Source organism: Cynocephalus volans, chromosome 4 (assembly GCF_027409185.1).
Source record: "Cynocephalus volans isolate mCynVol1 chromosome 4, mCynVol1.pri, whole genome shotgun sequence".
Lineage (NCBI taxonomy): Eukaryota > Metazoa > Chordata > Mammalia > Dermoptera > Cynocephalidae > Cynocephalus > Cynocephalus volans.
In genome coordinates, this window is record NC_084463.1 from 22,091,964 (window position 1) to 22,113,470 (window position 21,507).

Below are 21,507 nucleotides of genomic sequence, written 5' to 3' on the forward strand. Positions count from 1 at the left end.
CACACCTTCCCAGCGTCCGCGCTCGTTCACGCTTCCCGCAGTCCACGCGAGTCAGCGCCTGTTGTTCACACTTCCTTACAGACACGCCTTCCCGGATTGTAGGACGCCCTTGAACGCAAGTGCTGGGACCTTTCTTCCCTTGCTTCCTTCCCCGGCGCCGCTCGCATAAATGGTTCTTGAGGGTTTCTTATGCTCTCCCTAGGAGCTGGGACCACGGTAATGAATAGGGAGAAAGGCCTTGGCGTCCTCAAGTTTAGAATCTAGTAGGAAAGATGGAAGCTCTAACAGCAGTTTTAATAAAATCTAGCACTGAGTGGGCTCGGTAAATATTTGCGAAATGAAACTAAAAGTGTGTTTCTGCGCGCATACCTGTTATTTATATAGTTATAACTTTATAACGAAGGTCTATCTAAAATCGCCAAATAAGGACGGATTGACAAATTTCTATGGGAGAAGGCTTGCATTTTTCTTCTAGCAATGCCACTAACTAGATGAGTGAACCTCTATTTTCTTCTCTTAAAACTGAGTGTACTTATTAGAATAATGGAGGTGAATGGGATTTCTAAATTGTGAAGTACCCTACTGCTATGAAATATAATGCGTGCTATAATGAAGAAACAATAAACATTCGTATGCAGAGTCCATTGAAGTCCATTTGCCAGAACTGCCTGCAAACTGAGGATAGCATTTTCCTTCCCACTAGATACGGTACACGTGTATAAAGCTGAATAATATAAATAAAGTCAGAGCCCAAAGCCAGCAAGAACAAAATACAGCTGAATAGCAAACAGATGTCGACTATTCTAGATTTGTTCGTGGAAATTCAGGAAAATATGTTACATAGTTTAAACAATTAGTTCATTAGATTACGGAAGAAAAATCTAACACTAATATAAATAACTATCAGAATTCAAAAAAAGTTAGGTTTAGAATCAATAACCCAAGTACTTCATTTCTAAAAATTGTAAACGCACTGATAGGGTCTTGGCCAAATGATTTTTAATACAGAAAGCTACAGAAGTCCTTTTATGACTGTCCCTATTGTAAACGGCCAATGATGGACCTGACTGAATTTTAATAGACCAACTCCTCGGTGTGCCAGTATGCTTTCACAAATATACTTAGGGCAGCCATAGAGATTTAATTCTGGAAACTTCCAGGATTATTTTTCAGCTTGTTAAATACCCACACTCATGCCTTTGGTAATATAGGACTGGCACTTTACCTTGGAACCTGAAAATAGTCCCAGTAATAGGAAGAGACTTTCTTCTTTTTAAAAAAACTTTTATTGCTAATTTCCTGATTTGCTTGTTTGTTCTTGCAGGCTTTGGGATCAGACTTTATTTGTATTATTCAGCTTTGTACACATGTACCATATCTAGTGGGAAGGAAAATGCTATCCTTAGTTTGCAGGCAGTTCGGGCAAATGGACTTCAATGGAATTTGCATTAAAATGCTTATTGTTTCTTCTTCATTAGAAACATTTCTTTACAATTATAAAACATTTCATGCAAATTTTAGAAATTTAAAAAATATAGTACGAGAAAAATTTTTAAAAAGTCCATAAAGCTGCCACTTGGCAAGAACCACTTTTAACATGTTAGTATATGTGTTTAATATTTTCATGCATTTTTATGTAGGTTGGATCATACTGAATGTAGTGTTTCCTTTTTGTTCATTTACCATTATTGTAGTCATTCCTCCATGTTATTATGACTTCTTTATAAGCATAATTTTAAATGGCTGGTTAATATTCCAGTTTTGGCCATGTTATATTTTGTATAATTATTTCCACATCGTTTGACTTTTTGGTCACTTGCTGTGAAGTGCATCTCTGTGTACAAAGCTTTTTCCATATAGTACTATTTAGAGGCTGGGTCTGTGTGCTCCAAAGAATGTGATGCTACTGAACAACTCATTCAGTCACTTATTTGTTCAGAAGAAAATTTATTTAATGTCTATTATGACATAAGCTTTAGGAAACTTAAGCGGGAAACACAGACAAGTAAATTGGCAATATTAATAGAGTGTAATAAGTTTATTTCAGAGGTAGGTTTCGTTTGATATGGCAGTACCCAGTTAGGGAAGGAGGAAAGAGATTGGGAAGGCTTCTTGAAGGAAATATGCCTGGGTAGGCTCTGAAGGGTTGGCTCACTGAAGAACAGAGGAGGGCATCCTGGGCAGTGGAGAAAACATGTGAAGGTTCAGCATGGTGAGAAGCATGGGAACTGCAAGTAGATTAGAGTGAAAGATGTGTGGGGAGAGAAGCAAGAGGAGAGACTGAAGTAGTAGGCAGGGTTTAAATCCTGAAAGGTCTTGTGTACCACATGAAGATTAGATTTTTACCCAGTGACAATAGGAAGTCATTGACGAATGTCTGTGTCAGCACTTTGCTTGCTTTAGGAAAAGTTTTCTGAATTTGTCAGAAGCAACATAACTTTTCAACTTACCTATATGAAGTAGAGTGTAAATGGCCTATGCAAAAATTCTCTGAAGAAATACATAATGTGCAGCTCTAAAAAAAAATTAAAATGAGAGACATCATAGTATTGTGGATTGAGCATGGTCTTTGAAGTCAGATCAAGGTTCCATTAAATCCAAGTATAGGAATGGGAGTTAGAGATATAGAGGTATAAGAATGGGAGAAGAGAGAAGGAGCTCAATAGCACTTTACTGCCTATCTTGTTTCGTTCTAAGTGGTTGCCATTCAGTGATCGGCTGTTAAGTGAAGGTATAGTATTCCCTGGGGTATTAAAAGCATACCTGGGCCTATTAAGAGTTGTGAAGGAATCCATAGCCCATAATGCCAGCCCTTATTGAAATGAATCCTTGGTTTAGATGATGAAAAATGTATCTGTTTACTTCAAGGCTTCACTCATGGCTGATGCATGGCCCTGGCCTTGTTCTACTCTGCCCTTAAGCCCTAAGAGCAGATTACAAGTTGAAACCATCATTATCTCCTGTCTCACTTTGCAGGCCATGGAGGGCTTGGGCAAGGTCAATGACTTCCACAAAGCAGGCTGGGCAAATTCCTAGGATTTCAGGTCACAGCAAAGCGTTTCCAGGGGTTTCACATCTCTACTAATTTCTTACCAGATTTCTCCAATTGCTCTTTGGGGTAAGCAGAGTGTGCATTCTAGAAGGGGCATGGAATGAATATAGTGAGAACCAACCAACCTCCATAGTTAGCCTTTAGAATCTTTTTTCCTTGTATAATGTCTAGACTTTATTTCTATTTCCTCATTTATTTTACTATCTTCATAGAATGCTATAGATCTAATTTTTAGTTCTCTGACTCTTCAGCTCCAGCTTTCACATTTTTTTGCACATCTTGATTATGTCTTCTCACCTTTAGGATAACACAATACGGGATATATGATTCATCCAAATCCAAGCTTAGAAATTCTAAAGTGGGTATTTTTGTATGCAGTATTAGTATGTGAGGCTTATGAGGAAGGAGAGATTTTTTACTTTCTATAAAATTTCTTGCTCCATGATTTCTTAACTAAGGATGTTCATCACACACCCTGTGGGTGAGATATTTAGGTTTTGAGGGTTCCAAGCCAGCCAGTAGAGTCATGAAATCAACCACTGTGTCAATGTTGTGCTTCTGGGAGGTTGTGTCCCTCAACACACATAAGACACTCAACCAACTAAAAGAGATGAGCTTAGAGATGTTAGCTCGGAGAAAAAGAAGGATCACATTGAGGTCATTAATGGGGCATCCCAGCATCTTTCTGCTGAGGAGATCAAAAGCTGGGAGCATCTCATAGATGGATAGGAGACGTTTGTCCCACCGGCATAGCCGCGTGAGGTTGTATATTATCACTGGAACAAGCAGGGTGTATATTGCTACACTGGAGAGGCTAACAATCTGGAAAATGGACAGGGAGGTCAGCCTGCATGGGATCAGATCGGGGACATGGGTCTTATCACTTAGCAGCCTTGTCTTGATGGAGCAGCTGAACTCTTCTTGGAAGAAAACATCCAGGTGGAAGTGGCCAAGGTACAGGTAGGTGGCTGTGGTGAAGAGGAGCAAGAGGGAGTTCCTTAGGAGGTAGGTAGCCACTAGTGAATGTGAGCGCTGCTTACATGCCAGGTACCGCTCTAGCAAAGGGAATTCAAAGTATCGTTCTTTCCGAGCCCTGAGCAAGGGGAAAAAAGGAGGCAAGATTAGGAAGGACCATTTAGTACAGTACCCCAAAGAGAGAGCTATGTGAGAAAGTAACAGAAGATCTGTGTATCCAATATGCATTCTCGGCTGATATGGAAATCTGCCTTCTCTGGGCATATCCATGCTTTTCCCCCCAAAAGAGGTTTGTGACTATATCTTGATTCTCCAAGTACTGTGTACATTGTGATAAACCCACTGATTGATCAATGAATAAAGAATGGCCACTTTGGATTTCTGCCCAGCAGGGCAGACTAAAGCTCTGAACTGAAGTGGGATCCTTAGGAAGCAATAGGCTTATGAAATTACACTGGACTGGGAGTCTAAATAAGAGCCTTGGTTCTTGACCTGTGTACTTTGCATATAATTTTTGGGCTAATTCATTCATTTTATACAAATCAATGTGCTAACAAGTGTTTGTTAAGAGCTGTGGTGTTCAGGTACATGTAAGCTGGTCTCTGCTCTATAGAAAGCGCACATGGTACATGCAAATATTAAATAAAAATAGTGTTTGCTTTGTTGCGGAAATGATGGATACAAACCATAGTAGCTGCAAAAGTTAGGAAGGAGGTAACAGTGTGGGGTGGGGTGTTCAGAAACATTTACGGAGAACATTGGCTTAAAGCTGGGCTTCATGAGGTAGAGAAGAACTTTCTCCAGAGGATAGAGTATGTGCATAAACATGAGACAGAATATGACTTCAAATCTTTGCTCAGCTATCTTCCCGGGGGGGGGCTACCCGAGCCCCCCTATTTAAAACACCACCATTCCTCATCCCTCCGGGTTCCCCGACCCCCGCCTCACCCTGCTTTACTTTCTTTTCTTCATACCATGTACCATCTCCTAACATATATTTTACTTATTGTGTTCTCTCTATTTGTGGTCTGTTTTCCCTCAGTAGTAAGCTCCACATGGGTAGGTATAGCTTAGTCTCCTCCTGCCCCCATCCCCTAGCACACACACACTAATGTATCCAAAACACTCAGAACAGTGCCTGGCACTCAGATGGATGAAAGATTAAATAAATAAATGATTTGTTCAGGGGGAAAGGAGGAGACTGCCTCGGTAGAGTGAAAGCTGTCACTTGGTAGAAGTTTGAAAAAGTCATTGGTGACAGGTGTGTTGAAGGCTTTAGACAAATATCTGGGAGAATTTGGATATTTTTTGGTAGGCATGGGGGGAGCTATTTAGGGCTTCTGAGCAGAGAAATAGTGTACAAAAGTGGTATTTTAGAAAGATTAATGCCTTTGTGGCACAGTATGTTTATCTGTAAACTAGAGGCAGAATCTTTTCTCATCTCCCTTTACAGAAATGATGGAAAGTTAATGAAATGTTGTGTTAAGCACTTTGCGAAGGATGGCATGGAGGATCATTTAAAGATTGCTATGCAAGAGATCCTTTTTTGGTTCATAAGCGTGATGATTGGGTTTTCATGCTATTTTGTGAGATGTGCCTTCCTGTAAACCTTGTCATGACATCAACCCATTACCCATCTGAAGTGAAAAAAAAAAAAAGATTACTATGCAAGGACATCATTTTAGTGCTGGACTGAGCCTTTCAGAAAAAGGTGGAAGAGACAACTCACTTCTCCAGCTCATCCCAGAAGATGTGGGGGTCAGAGCTCTCTTGCTGGATCTTTAGCATGTGCTGCACCAGGCGGATGGAGCGGTTGTAGGATTTGTCCAGTTCACTGATGATGAATAGCAGATCTGAGCTGAGGGTGGGCACCGCTGCATACTGCCAGAGCAGAACTGGCAGATACATGACCATGGCCAGGGCCAGCAGGGAGTAGGGGAGGGCCTGTAGGGCAAGAGTCATTCTGAGGAGGGAAGCCCTGGGTGCTGAGACGTGGAGTGACACTTCTGGGTTAGGGGTTCTCGTTTCCCTGGTTTCTAGCTCACAAGGAGAAGGCAGTGTAAGGAATGGGCTACCACAGGTCCAGGACTTACAGCACTCTACTGACCTGGCTGAATATAGTGAGGCTCGTAGAGAAGGGATGGTAGATCTTCATGCTCCCCGGGTCTATTTTTCTGATCCAGGGTCTGTCTAGGGCCCCGAGGAGAAGAGGAAGAGACAGAGAGAGTCAGAGAGAAAGAGAGATTTCCCACTTTCCCTCTCCCCACAAATGTGTTAGGCTGAGTAGCTAGCCTGAGATCATGGCCAACAGTGGCCATGCATCCTAGGGGAGAGAAAATCCCATTTCCTCCATGTAGCCTTCTCTGACTTCTCTGATGCAGTGGTCTTTTCTCGTCTTTGGATTTGTGGTAATGCCAACTATGCCATCAGATATTGTCTAGGAATTCTTTGGGGGCTCTTTCAGGTATGTAGATACATAAACTGACGTTTAGGAATGCATAAGCTTTGTCTCCTCAACTATTAGCTCCCCAAAATAAGGGACTGATATGGATTGAATTGTGTCTGTGCCCCTGCCCCCCACCCCCCATTCATGTGTTGAAGTCCTGATCCTTAGTATGGTATCCTTGGAATGAAACCTTATTTGAAAATAGGGTTGTTGCAGATGCAGTTAGTTAATTTAAAATGAGGATTAGGGTGGGTCCCTGATCCCTTACGACTGGCCTCATTAAAACAAACACTCCACCGTGTGAAGAGGCAGGCACGCGAACAGGGAGAATGCCCCGGTAATGCATTTCCAAGCCGAGGAGAAGGGCCTGGAAGATCCTTCCCTCACATGCCTTAGAGGAACCAACAGTGATGACACCTTGATCTTGGACTTCTGGCCTCCAGAACTGTGAGACAATACATTTTTGTTTTGTAAGCCACCCAGTTTGTTGTACTTTGTTACAGCAGCCCTAGCAAACAAATATAGAGCCTTTTAGGTTTCCCCGTCATGCATACCACACCTAATAGGGTTGGACCCACTATTTTGCCCATAGTAAAATCTCTACTTGTAAAGGGTTTGTGAAGTTACATTTATCTTGAATAACATGCATTATTTCATTTGATCTTCGCAAGGATGCTATCAGGTGGGTACGATTAGTATCTCTATTATGCAAATAAGGAAACTAAAGTGTGAAAAGATTAAGTAAACTGTATAGGGTTTCACATTAGTGGATAGGAGAGCCAGGATTTGGAACCAGGCTGTCTGATTTTGGAGCTTATTCCCTTAATGACTTCTTGATCTATAGCTTCTCCTGAACCAGGGAGGCTTTGTTATTTTAGAGGAGAGTTTGAAGAAAATGAGGGAGGATACATACTTGATTACATCTGGGTAGAGGAGAAAGGTGTGTGTGTGTTTTCCAAACTAAACAAAAATAGGTCAGGAAAGTTACACTAGACTATGAGAGAAAATTAGAACCTTTTCACTCTTGCCCAAGAAATGGTGTTCTTGAAAATAAACCCTTCAGCTGTTGAGATTCTATTTCAGTAGGATTGAAGTGGAGCCAGAGAATCTGGGCTTAAAGAAATTCCTGGTGATCCTGATTATCAGGCAATTTGACCCATTTCTGACATTTGAGTCCCCTCTACAATAGAGGTTGTTACCATCTAGATCCTGCTTGAACTTACAGTGACAGAGACCTCATTAACCGCTTCCATTAAGTCTCTAGTTTTGTCTGGGTCCTAGAACAGTGGCATTTTGAGGACTTGTAAATTGTCATGCCTAGAAAATGGTATGAGTGACTTCTGATTCAACATTGTGAATTGAACATACCTATTACCGTTTTGCCCTCATAAAACCCCACTAGGATGACAGTAAAGGATTAAAACACACACACGCACACACACAAATAATCTTCTAAAGACAGAACAGGAGAGGAGACAAGAGCAACAAGATGTTGAAAACTGGCAGCAGTTGCATGATAGAAGGTACCAGCCTGTGGGGAGGATGGGAGTGGAAGCAGGAGCCAGCAAGCTGTTTGGCAGCACAGAACCAGAAAGCCTCAGGAATTGGAGACACCAGGTACCACTGAAAATGAGTGTGCAGGTGGGGATGGAAACAGGAAAATTGTTTGAGAGATCTGTGTGAGAAACAGACCCACAGATCTTTTCTGTAATGTGAGGCAGTCAAGTGGTGGTTGCCCTTTCCTTACTCGACAGAGGTTTGAGGTTCACTCTCTGGAGAGATTAAATCAGTCTAAGCTCTGCACTTGGGTCCACTGAGGGCAGGGGACCAGCTGAATGAATGCTGAATGGTGAGACCCACAGCTGAGTTCCCAGTGGAGTGGCATCCAGGCTTAATACTGACTGCACTCTGCCCCTGTCCACAGATTATGGATTGAATGTCTCCTCTCAGGGAAAGAGAAAGGACTATAGACACTGATATTTGAGGTCTTCCCGATGAAACAGACCAAAGGGACCACCTTAAACTGAAGGCTGCCTGTCTACAAGCCCCACCCATAGACACAAAGCTTCCTATCAGATAAAAGTGGGCAACCAAAGATCACCAGCCCTTTGAAGAATGCCTGAACATGAAAGTCAGTGACAGAATAAATGGGGTTGGGGGAAAAGAGGCAAGAAGGAGCAGAATGATGTGGTTCTGTTCCACAGCACTCAGCCATGAACCCGGCCTGATTGGGTCACTGCCCACTTTACCTTGTGGGGCCAGAGAGATTTCATCTTGTACCGGCCAGGCTCATCCTGTTCGTGGTGAACCAGTGAGTCCCAACAGGAACTGTCGATGTAGGCAGCTTGCTGGACACTGAAGTTACTGGGAGAGAAGCAGCTGATTGGAGATCCTGCAACAGGAATACGGCTTTGAGGCAGCCCTGAGCTGGAGTGGAGGAATGGGAACCCACGGCACAGTCATCTACGAGCTCCCTAGGGATCGCTTCCACAACTCTTTGCCAATTTCTGTGTCTGGTAGGTGCCATCTTCTTCCCATGCCCCAGTTTTCTGGGTTGGACTATGCTATGTCACGGTAGGACAGGGCACACCTGCTAATGTGTAGACTTAGCCCTTTGGGTTTGGTGGTTCTTTTCTCTCAGAGCCCCCTAGACTCCCAGACAGGTGGGCAGCAGGGCCTCCCTGTGCCCGTGCAGATTGGCACCAGAAGGCTTGCAGTTTGACAGCAATGTCTCCTTCTTGAGCGAGCTGACATCTTTTAGACTTTAAAATGTAGAGGATTAATTGCCTGGACTTCTGAGCCCAGATCAAGAGAAAGGGTGGACAAAAGGAGCTGGAAGGAAAGTGTGCTTGGAGGAGAGTCTCTGCTTTTTTGTTCTCCCATCATTATCCAGAAAGAGACAGAGGTGGGAATCAGGGCTTTTCCCCTTCTTGTGAATGAATGAAGAGGTAGTGGAGGCTGACACACCTTGTTGGAAAATGTAGTAACTAATGGCACAGCCAGAAAAGAAACCCAGAAGTCCCAGTTCTCAGGGAGTCCACATTCTCTTTCACAGAAGCAGTGGATTTGCTTGGCTAATCTAGCCCTTAAGACACCAGATACGTGTGTATGTTAATGTTTGTGTTTGTGGCTAGGGTTTCTAGCTCCTCTGATGTGCCAGGCTCTGTCCAGCACTTAACATACATTCTCAAATCAGCAACTTTGGAGGTGGGGGGTGGGAATAGGGCTCAGAGAAAATAAGAGACTTGACAGCATGGCTAAGAAGACAAAGAGGTCCAAGGTCCCCAAAAGATTATGGGGCCCCAACCTCTCTCATCCATATGAAAACCAAAATAAAAGTTTAATTATTGAAATGACATAAAATATATGAATACTGAAATTATGACTGATTTTTTTTTGTAAATTTTTGGAGAAGACTTTTGAAACTTTTTGGTGCCTCTGCTTTGCTGGTGCCCTAAACTCATGCCTCGTCTGCCTTTTGGGTAATCCAGCCCAGCCCAAAGCCATGACACCTAGTCAATGTGGGAGCTGTCTCACTTCAGAGCCCATTCAAAGGCTGAAACGAAGTGGAGTCTCTCTTATGCACTGGGCCTGGGAAGCAACTTACCAGAGGAGAACTCCTGGGCGAGTGTCAAGGACATCAGCAGCAAGGGGAAGCCCACAGCTACGAACTTGACCATCCGGTCCAGGGGCAGTTCTAGACGCAGTCCTTTGAAGTGGGAACCCCTGCGGTCAGGCAGCAGGGCATCAGAGAGCATGTACTCTGCAGCTGTGTGTGCGAGCGACATGATGCTGCTGAACTTGGGGGTGCAGAGGCAGCACGGGGGGTCTCGGAATAGTGGAGTGAGGAGATGGCAGCTTAAGGCAGCTGGCTTTGAGCAGACAGTGCTACAGCCCCAGCCTCACGGGTATTTGTGCTAGGAGCAGGCGGTGGTTCTCTAAATAACAGCCCAGCTCCTGATCCAGGCACCTGGTAATTAGAGGGAGGCATAGCCTCAGCGGGTCCTTGCTGGAGGAGGGTCAGGCTTCACCTGGGGCTGGTGCCAGGTTGCTCTCTCTGGATCGTTTCTGAGCAGATGAAGTCCCGTGGCTTTACGCTGCCCTTTCATTAATAAAGTATTTTCAGGGGTTGGTGGAGAGAAGGAGGGCGGTGGAGCCAGGCCCCCCCATGTAGTTGGTGTGGAATTTGGGTGGAGATTGCTCAAATGTGTTGAAGGCCCTCATTTTGTGGTTTGGGGTGGGAATGGAGCCCCCAACACTCAGCTAGGATTGCTACCCCTACATAGTAGTCTTTGTCCCAATGACGATTTTTGCTCTGGGTCCAGACTCTTTCCCAGAAACTGCTCTGTATTTGATGTTAAATTTCTTTCCCTGACTCTGGTCTTTTTCCAAAATGTTTCAACCACATATTTACAATTTCCAGTGTCTTTTTTAGCCCCATCAGTTTTCTAGAAACCTGGAGAATGCATGGCAGTGCTGAGTAGTGGAAAGAAGATGACCTTTGAAATTTGGAGGGAACAGTTCTCCACTGGAGACATAACAAGGCTCATTTTTTAAATTGTGTGACATCAGGCAAGTCATTTCAGGCCCAGTTTTCTCATTTCTCAAATGGTGGTATGTTATAATCTTACAAGATTGTGGGGGTTGATTAAGAGCAGTGTATGTGAAGATCTTTGTAAACTGTATTCCTGATCATTATGAAGAGAGAGTGAGAGAGAGAGAGAGAGAGAGAGAGAGAGTGTGTGTGTGTGTGTGTGTGTGTGTGTGTGTGTGTGTGTGTGTGTTGTGTGTGTGTGTGTGTGTGTGTGTCTATCTATATATTCAAGGTAGGCAGGTAGAACATATTTTATTCAACAGTTTGTTAGGTTGGTTTACGACTTTTCATTTTTTAGATACATAGTATGTTGGCCTCTATTTGAACTTTTTTCCTAAGCCTGCAAGTGTTTGGGCTGGGCCTGCTTCTCTCCCCATCCCACAGGCTAGAGGTCAACTCTGATTCAGAGCTGCCTTGAGTGTGCTAACTGAAGTGATCCAGGTATGGCAACTGTAGAAGGGATCCTTTATTTCTTTCCCCATTACCGTCTGCACACTCTCATTTCTGCATCTTTTGTGTGTTTTTGCCAAATGTTTATTATTGGTTTGTATACATATACTCATATATATATATATATTTGATATTTAAAAATACTCTACATGTTTATTGTATACATACATATACATATGCACATATCATAAGTGTGCAATTCAATAAATTATCATGTGATCAAGAAACAGAATATTACTAGCACCCCAGAAACCACCTCTGTTTTTCTTTCTAATAACTATCATTTCCCAAACGGTAATCATCGTCTCAACTTCTAATAGCATAGATTAGTTTTGTCTCTTTCATACATTATAAAAATGGAATCATCTGTATATACTTTTTTTGTCTGGCTTCTTTTACTCTACATTGTGTTTAAGAGAATAATCCATTTTGTTGCCTGTTTTTGTACTTTATATAAATGGAATCATATGCATGAATTTTTTTGTGTTTGGGTTCTCTGTGCAACATATTTTTGAGATTCGTCCATGTTGCTGTGTGTATCAGAAAATCCATTTTCTGTGTGTGTGTGTGTGTGTGTGTGTGTGCACGCGTGCAAAAATTTGTCCATTCACCAATTAACGGACATTTGGGTTTCCAGGTTCTGGCTACTATAAAATAATGTTGCTGCAAACATTCTAATACGTATCTTATGGTGAATGTATGTCTGCATTTATGTTTGCTATATACCCAGGAGTGGATTTCTGGGTCATAATGCTATGCATATGGTCATCTCTATAGTTTTCCAAGTAGTTTTTATCAATTTCCACTTTTACTGAAACTTATAAATGTCCTATTTGCTCCACATCCTTGTCACTACTGTTTTGCAATTAAAAAATTCTTTTTGGTCATTTTGGAAGGTGTGCATTGTGGTTTTAACTTGAATTTCTCTGATGACTAATGAAGTTGGCTACTTTGGCCATTTGGATATCTTCTTTTGTAAAGTGTATGTTTAAGTCTTTTGCCTGTTTTTCTGTTGGGTTGTCTATCTTCTGCTTATTGATTTGTAGGGGTCCATTTTATATTCTGAAGATGAGCCCACTGCCAGAAATATGTTTTATTTACATCTTCTCCCACTCCATTGGTTGCCTTTTCATTCTCTTAATGGTGTCTTTTGATGACCAGATGTTCTAATTTTAGTGTAGTCAATGTATTTTTTTCTTATATGGATAGTGCTTTATGTGTCTTGTTTAAGAAAACTTTGCTTAGTTCAATGTTATGAAAAATTTTTCCTATGTGTTCTATAAAATATTTTGGTTTTATCTTTCTCATTTAGGTCTGCAGTTCATCTGGAATTGTTTTTTAATATATGGTAAGAAATAGTGGTCAAGATACATTATTTTTCATATGTATATCCAATTGACTCAATGCAATTTATTGAAAAAATCATCCATTTTTCATTGCAGTGCAGCTTTGTCATTATCATAAATCAGTTGACAATTTGTCCGTTTTTGTGCCAATTCTACATTATCTCAACTACTATAGCTTTATAATAGATCTTTGACACCTGTAGTATAAATCTTTTAGCTTCATTGTTCTTCATGATTTTTGCTCTGGCTATTCTTGACCATATGCATCCCTATATGAATTTTCCAATTAGTTTATCACCATCAGAGGGAAAAACCTGCCATAATTTTTGATCAGGATCTTTACATCTATAGCTTAATTTGGGAAAAATTAAAATTTTTACAGCATTAAGTTTTCAAATCCATGAACATGGTATATATAAACTTCCATTCATTTAGGTTTTCTTCAATTTCTGTCCATTGCCATTTTTAGTTTTCAGTGTGGATGTCTTACCCATCTCTTGTTGGATTTATTCATAGGCATTTGATGTTTCTTGATGCCATTGTTAATTGTATCTTTTTAAAATCTGATTTTTTAATTGCTTGTTGCTAACATATGAAAATGTAAGTGATTTTGTACATTGCTCTTATACTCAGAAACCTTTTTGAATTCATTTATTGATTCTAATAGTTTGTAGGTTCATTTGGATGTTCTATCTATACAACCATGTCATCTATGAAAAATAAGAGTTTTGTTTTTTCCTTTCTAATCTTTATGCCTTTTATTTCTTGTTCTTGCCTTACTGTTCTAGTTAAAACCTCCAGTACAATATGGAATATAAGCAGTGATGGTGGGTACCCCAGTCTTCCTTCTCTTAGAGGGAAAGTTTTCAGTATTTCACCATTGAGTAGGATTTCTTTTCTTTCCTTTTTTTTTTTTTATTGGTAGATATTCCTTTTTTACATTTAAGAAGTTCCCTTTTATTCCTAGTTTACTAAGTGTGTTTATTATGAATGTTGAACTTTTAAGAATACTTTTTTCTGCATATATTGAGATGTTTATATGAATTTTCTCTTTGTTATTGTGATGAAATATATTAATTGATTTTTGAATGTTAAGTTACTCTTGAATTTGTGAAAAAATCTTCACTTGGTTATGGTATATTATCTTCTTGATTTTTTGGTTGGTTTTAGTTTGCTAAAATTTTGTTAAGGATTTTTACATTTATATTTAAGAAAGAAAGAGAACTTGATCTAATTTTCCTTTTTTTTAAAGGTCTTTAGCAGGTTATGCTGACCACACTAAAAGAGTTAGGTTTAACACCAAGGTTAAGGATTCAGATCCCCATACCAGCCAGCCACCAACAAAACAAAACAAAATAAGTTAGAAAGTATTCCTGCTTTATCAATTCTCTGTAAGAGGTAGTGCAATATTGGTATCATATCTTCACTAAATATTTGGAAGAATTTGCTGGTGAAACCATCTAGTTTTGGGATTTTCTTTGTGCAGAAGTTTTAGTGATTGATTCAATTTCCTTAGTAAATATTTGACTATTCAGATTTTCTAATTTCTTTTGTGTTAGCTTAAATGCACTAGTGTTCTATTGATGGATTAAAAATTACACAGAAACTTAGGGCTTAAAATAAACAATAAAAACCATTCGTTATCCCAAAGATTCTGTAGATTAGAAATTTAGGAACAGCTTAGCTGGTTTGTTCTGGCTGAGGGTCCCTCATGAGGTTATGGTCAAGATGCTGATTGTGGCTGCAGATGTTTAAAGGCTTGACTGGGCTGCAGGATCCACTTCCAAGCTCACTCGATGTTTATTGACTGGGAGTCTCAATTTCTCATTGGGTGTTGGCAATAGACCTCAGTTCCTTACCACATGGGCCTCTTCATAGCACAGCGTGGCAGCTGGTTTTCCCAGAGCAGGTGATCCAAGAGAGAAAGCAAACAAAAAACTACAGTGCCTTTCATGACCTAATCTGTGAAGTTACATCTGCTACTTGTGCTTTTTCCTCTTTACTAGAAATTATTAAGTCCAGCCCATATCCAAGTGGAGGGGAATTAGGCTTCACATTTTGAAGGACTGTTAAAGAACGTGTGGACTATTTTAAACCACTTTGAGATAAGTTACGTTTTTGAGGAATTTGTCCATTTTCATTCAAATTGTCAAATTTATTGGCATACCATTATTTTTCATAATATTCTCTTATTATAGTGTATCAATTTTTATTACATAAATTTAAGTATACAGCAAAGTTAAAAGAATTTTACAGTGAACACCTATAATCCTTAATTCTATTATTAGCATTTGACTCAGCTTGCTTTGTTATACATCTATCCATCCATCCATCCATCCATCCATCAATCCATCCTTTTTTGGGCTGCATTTCAAAGTAAATTTCAGACACTGATAGTCTTCTCTTTAAATACTTAAGCAGGCACATCATTAACTACACTTCAATATTTGTTTACAATTTATTTATTTAGAAGTATAATTTATATACAATAAAATGCACAAAGTATAAGTGTATGTACATGGAGTTTGACAAATGCATATTCCACACCTCATTAAGATTAGAGTATTATCATCACTCCAGAAAATTCCATTTGACTCTTTTTTTTAGAGGTCCTAGTTTTCTGGTGAAAATTTCTATATTTTCATCTAATTCACCCATCTTCTATTTTCTTTCTCTTTTTTTTGGCGGCTGGCCAGTACGGGGATCCGAACTCATGACCTTGGTGTTATAAGGCTCTAACCAACTGAGGTAACCAGCCAGACCTATCTTCTATGTTTTTGGTCATATTAATCAGTTGTTTAAAAATCATTATTGCTAACCCAGAGTCTGCTTTTACTGTCTACTTTTTGTCTTTGTTATTGGTCATATGGCTTTAGCCCTTTGAATGCCTAGTACTTTTGCATTGTATGCTGAACATTATCTATAAAAACTCCAAACCGTAGATGCTCTAACTGATGTTATCTTTCGCAGAAGTTGTTCTCCTTTCTTCTGCTAGGCGTATATAATGGTCTGATCACAATACAATCAGGAACATGATTAGGCTTGTGTTGGAGTTTTAGTAAGATTCAATCTACATTTAATTTTTCCTATTCCTGAGCCTGAACTTTCTACGTTTTTGATTGAAAGTCTGTTGAGTCTTTGTCTCTTAAGCTCTGAAAGACTGTGAGAGCTTCTATTATCCTCTTCAGAGAATTTTCATTTAGCTCTTTAGCCTTCCTACTGCAGGTATCTTTGAAATATTGCAGATGTTTCAAAGGGGAGATGGGCTCAGTGAGTTTTTCACATTTTTTACTCATTTTTTACTTTTTAAACTCAGCACTGTGCTTCTAACGTCAATCCATATTGCTATGTCCACAGCTAATCTGTTGTTTCTACTGCTGCAAAACACTTCATTTTACCTTCTCACTTGTCTGTTGATGGACACTCATTCTGCTTTTCCTCCTTGTACCACAAATAATGCAGGTTTCCCCTTATGGTTGGTCCTACAATAGAATTCAGTTGAGATACATATTCAAGGCTAGAATTTCTAGGGCCTATAGGGCTACTGGTATAAAGTAATGACTCGTTATTTTATTTTGCATATCTCTTGATAATCACTGAGTTTGAGTATATCCTCATATATGCATTAACTTTCTGTGTAATAAATTACTTTAAAATGTAACAACTTAAAACAACATTTATCATTTCCCAGTTTCTGTAGGTCAGGAGATTGGTATCAGCTTAGCTGGGTTGCTCTGACTCAGAGTTGCTCACACGGTTATAGTCTAGAGATTGGCTTCAGTCATCTGAGGGCTTGATTGGGGTTGGAAGATTCACATCATGTATGGCTCATTCACACGGCTTTGGCACAAGGCCTCAGTGTGGCAGAAGGCCTTACTTCCTTACCTAATGGTCCTTTCCATAGGGTTGATTGAGTGTTCTCTCTACATGGCACTTGGCTTTTTCTGGAGTGAGCAACCTGAGAGAGAAGAAGACGGAAGCATGAATGTATCAGTCCCATAGAAAATCCCGGAGCTGCTGCTGAAAGTTTTGGACTTGCCCTCTGTGAAGTTGATGTGCAGGATGCTAAAGATAAAAGATACAGGAACCAAGGATTATTAATCTAGTGACTACAATGTTGAATTAAGCCAAAAAGAAAATTGTCATATCAATACATGCTAGTGCATGAGAGATGAATAACTCCCAATAGGATAGTTTTAATACAAGGCACAATGGCTATTGTTAGTTGAACCAACCAACCCCATTACAAATACTACAACTACTGGTAGGACGTTGACTTGATGAGATGTAATGATGGCAGTTGCTAGTCACACTCGACTACGACAAATATAAGCAAGAAGTAGAGGTGTGACATGCTGTCCTCAAAGGAGATGATGCTCTTCTCCAACACAAAGCTCATTGGTATTTTAGGGCTAATAGTAGAGCAGTTGCAGAGGGACCCACAAATGATAGATTTCTGATGAAGTAGGACATGGTGGTGCAGGCCTATATGAGTATCTCCGTCAACTCAACAGTTTCCTGTGTTTTACTCATCTCACTACTGCCAATATTTGCTAGGAGTCACCAGCCAGAGAGTGTTCCAGACATCAGGATGGTGAGAGGAAATGGGCAAGACCTGGAGTTTTTACTGCCTACAACGTTTTCACATATTTAAAGGTTCAAATTTTTGTGTATTATTTCTTGAGTTTGGACATGTATTTTGCTTCAAAAATTTAATATTCCTCCTCATATAGGCAATCCCACAATATTCACTAGATTGTGATAACGTAAAACAGACATTATCCCAAATCTAGTGAGGACAGTATGGTGTGTTTATAGTTATACTACTTACTAAGGGACAAATCATGTCCGTATCTATAAAACGAAGACTGATAATATCAACTCCCAAAGCATGTCGTAAGCATAAAATGGGATAATGTGAATGAAAATATTTTTCAAGTGCTCAGTTACTGTAGAAATGTCAGTTGTCCTCAGACATCTGGAAGCCATTCTTAGTTTTTCCCTGGACTTGGTGATCAAACACAGCAGGTGCTCTTCCACTTTTGGGGGGTGGTTAATTAGCAGCTAAATCAGAGGGAAGTAGATGGTGTGAGAACATCATGTGGTGCTCCCTCAGAATCCATTTCAAAAAGTAGAAGAGTCTTCACCTGGACAGGCCATGTGTATCAGTGTTAATGGAGCTTGACTAATTTAATGCACACAGATGTAAAAGTTAGAAGACCATGAAGAAACTCTGTTGTAGGTGTCTGTATGTGTCATGTCTAGTATTGGCACAATGTCACCAAAGAAGAAGGAAAAGAATAAAGAACAGAGGATTGTACATATCCACAAAAACATGCATGTTATCACAATTATGTATTCCTGAAAAATTTTGTATATGTTTTTGAGTATATGTATTGAAAATGAAAGAAAGTATGAAAAGAAGTACGATATAGCACTTTGTGTATTTATGCCAATAACAAGATGTGTTTTGCATATAAAATTGAATCCAACAAATTGTTAGTTGGGCTTAAGCCCTGTGATTGCTGAAAAGCCAACGTCTATGATTGTGGGCAGGAGGCAGTGTTCTGCTTGCTAGAGAAGAATTAGATTATGTCAACTGAGAATATTGCTGTTTAAAATATTGGGCAAACTAGACTAGGAATGTAGTTATCCTGAGTAAAATAAGGGAACTGAAAAAAACAGATGAGATCTGTTGCTCCTTCTGTGCTCAGAGGAGTTCAAGAAAATCCAGGGTTAGAAGTAGGTGGAACTAGTAATAGAATAGAGTTTATCACCTTGACAAATCAAAAGAAAAATGATTTGAATGGGGAATGGGATCCTCCTCCTCGGTGTGCTCTTTATATTGGGATCCCCAGAAGTCTGTCCTTGACATGTCCCATGTTACATTTTACCTCTGGAAAATCTCAACCACTCTCATTGCTTCACCATTTTAAAAAATTTGTTGTGCATTGATTCCCAAATCAAAAAGTTTGATTTCCCAAAAAGTTTGTGAAAAAATAGAAGTAAAAGAACCCTTCCACGAACTTTTTGAAGTACCCTTGTATTTATGTTTTCCAACCAACCTATGGTCAAGGTAGAAAGGCTTGTAGCTGATGGTAGTTCTATGTTGATACCCATGAGGATACCCAAGTTTTTTATGATCTAAGATTTGGCAATGGATTCTTAGATATGACACTAAAACGTTGAGCAACAAAGCTAAAAATAAATTAGACTTTATCAAAATTAAAAATGTTTTTCATTCAAAGAACACTATCAAGAAAGTGAAAAGACAATCTGCAGAATAGGAGAAAATATTTGTAGCTGATAAGGGTCTAGTATTCAGAATATACAAAGAACTCTTACAATTCAACAACAAAAAGGAAAACAATTCAATTAAATGGGGGAAAGGGCTTGAATAGACACCTCTCCAAATAAAATATATAAAGCACATGAGAAGATGCTCAACATCATTAGCCATCAGGGAATTACAAATTAAGCCCACAATGAGATACCACTTTATATCAAGTAGGATGGCAATAATAAAAGAGGGACAATAGCAAATGTTGGTGAAAATGTGGAGAAATTGGAACCTTCAGACATTGGTGGGACTGTAAAATGGTGTAGCCACTGTGGAAAAGTTTGGCTTAACAAGTGGAACATAGTGATACCACCGATTCCTGGGTACATACCCAAGAATATTAAAAACATATGTTCTCACAAAAACTTATACATAAATGTTCACAGTGACATTATTCATAATAGCCACATAGTGCAAACAACCAAAATATCTATCAACAGATGAATAGATAAACAAAATGTGGTATATCCATACAATGGAATATTATTCAGTCATAAAAAGTAATGAAGTACTGATACATGCTACAACACATAAAAAAATTTTTGTTAAATGAAAGAAGCCATATGCAAAAGGCTATGTATTTTATTATTCCACTTATATGAAATGAACAGAATAGGCAAGTTTATAGCGATAGAAAGTAGATCATTGTTTGCCAGGACCTGGGGGAAGGGAGGAGTGGAGAGTGACTGCTAATAGGTTGAGAGTTTCTTTCTGGGATGTTGAAAATGTTCTAAATTAGGTGGTGGTGATAGTTGCACAATCTTATGAGTATAATAAAAATACTGAATCGTACGTGTTAAAATGGTGAATTTTGTGGTATGTGAATTATATCTCAGTTTAAAAGCAATTGCTGTCACTGAACTTTACAGAAGAAGTTCTGACTGACTCATTTATTTCTTTTTTGCTACTTAGAAAAAAGCTGAAGAAGAAATGCAGAACTTGTAAGAATAGAACTTTCTTTTGGGAAATTTGCTTGCTAGAAGTTTTTGCATTGTTCCTATAGAGCAACTGTTATTCTCAACTGGGAGCGATTTTGTCCCAAAGGACTTTTGGCAGTGTCTGGAGATATTTTTTGTCTGGGAGTGGCAGTGTGCTACTGGTACCTATGGGCCAGGCATACAGTGCACAAGACAGCCCTCCAAACGAAGAATTATTTGGCCCCAAATGTCAACAGTGCCAAGGTTGAGATTTTAAGGTAGTCCCCATGATCCTCACCTCCTGGTTCTTGTGCCTTTCTGTAATCCCTTCCTCTTGAGTGTGGGTGGACCTGTGAATCGGTTGGTGTCAATAGAATGCAGCAAAGGTGATGGCATACATATGATTATCTGTATATGATTATGTAAGAGTAGAGTACCCCTAATGCTGGAGGCTCTCTGTTGCTGGCTTTGAAGAAGCAAGTTTCCATGTGTCTTCAGCCACAAGAATCTGAATGCCGCGAATAAGCTGAGCGAGCTTGGAAGCAGATCCTTCTCTAGTCGAGTCTCTAGATGAGAACCCAGCCCTGGCCAACACCTTTCCAGCCTTAAACAGAAGATGTAGCTGAGCCGTGCTTGGATCCCTGACCCATAGAAGCTGTGAGATAATGAATGTCTGTTGTTTCAAGCTCCTAAGTTTGTGTAATATGTTACACAAACTAATACAGAGTCCTAGATAAGATGGGTGGGTGGGTGATTGGAGCAAATGACTTTAAATCCCTCCAATCCTTAAGTTTTACAATTTTAGGATATAGATGGGGAAAGAAAGAGTCAATGTGGGAAAATAAGTGATGTTCTGTTAAGCCTGAAGGATTATATAATACAGTAATTCAGAGTAGCTAAAGGTGGTATTGTTGTGGGGTGGAATCCAAGACCGGTGTCAGTGTTGTAGTTTCATAGCTCTTTATTTTAGTGTTGCAGCTCTTTGTTCAGTGTTACAGCACCTCCTTTTGCTTGCAAGCAAGGAGAGCACTAGGGAGCAGAAACTCCTAGCCAGTGTCTCCCAGAACAAAGGAAAAGACCCCCTTATATAGCCTAAATTCCCACCCTTCTCCTTCCCAGATTCTCATTCAGGTCCTCTTATGCAAATGAGGGATGCTGTTCTGCTAATTTGGATCGGCTGATTATGGGACACAGTCCATTGGTCATTTTAGGAGCCTAATTTGCGTCTGGCCCCTGGGGGGTGGTGTGAGACTGCTGTTATCTCATAGAGGGCAGGCCCAAGAAGCAAGCAGGGTAAATGGCAGGGGCCCAAGTTTGCAGTGGAGCAAAGAATTTCTAAAACAGTTTCTCAAGTGGAAAAGGGAAAAGCTCAACAATTAAAAATGCT

At 39.9% G+C, this 21,507-nt stretch overlaps 1 protein-coding gene and 1 non-coding gene across 2 annotated transcripts; one reads left to right on the forward strand and one right to left on the reverse strand.

The window, feature by feature from the left end:
• Nucleotides 1-3,505: 3,505 nt before the first annotated feature.
• Nucleotides 3,506-10,261, reverse strand: PANX3 (pannexin 3). The gene is made up of 4 exons (XM_063092450.1): nt 10,081-10,261; nt 8,723-8,865; nt 5,757-5,971; nt 3,506-4,145 (listed from the first exon to the last, which is right to left on the reverse strand). The coding sequence occupies exons 1-4, from the start codon at nt 10,259-10,261 to the stop codon at nt 3,506-3,508; spliced, it is 1,179 nt and encodes a 392-aa protein (XP_062948520.1).
• Nucleotides 5,566-5,670, forward strand: LOC134377475 (small nucleolar RNA U13). Its single transcript, XR_010023515.1, has one exon. It is a non-coding gene; the product is annotated as a small nucleolar RNA U13 (small nucleolar RNA).
• Nucleotides 10,262-21,507: the final 11,246 nt, after the last annotated feature.

Excerpts from the sequence above, each read along its gene's own strand:
- PANX3 (XM_063092450.1), bottom strand. The coding sequence starts at position 10,261 with ATGTCGCTCGCACACACAGCTGCAGAGTACATGCTCTCTGATGCCCTG. Across the intron at positions 5,972-8,722 it reads AATCTCTCTGGCCCCACAAG|GCCCTCCCCTACTCCCTGCT; the intron begins GTAAAGTGGGCA and ends CTTGCCCTACAG. Across the intron at positions 4,146-5,756 it reads TTCTGGGATGAGCTGGAGAA|GGCTCGGAAAGAACGATACT; the intron begins GTGAGTTGTCTC and ends CCCCTTGCTCAG.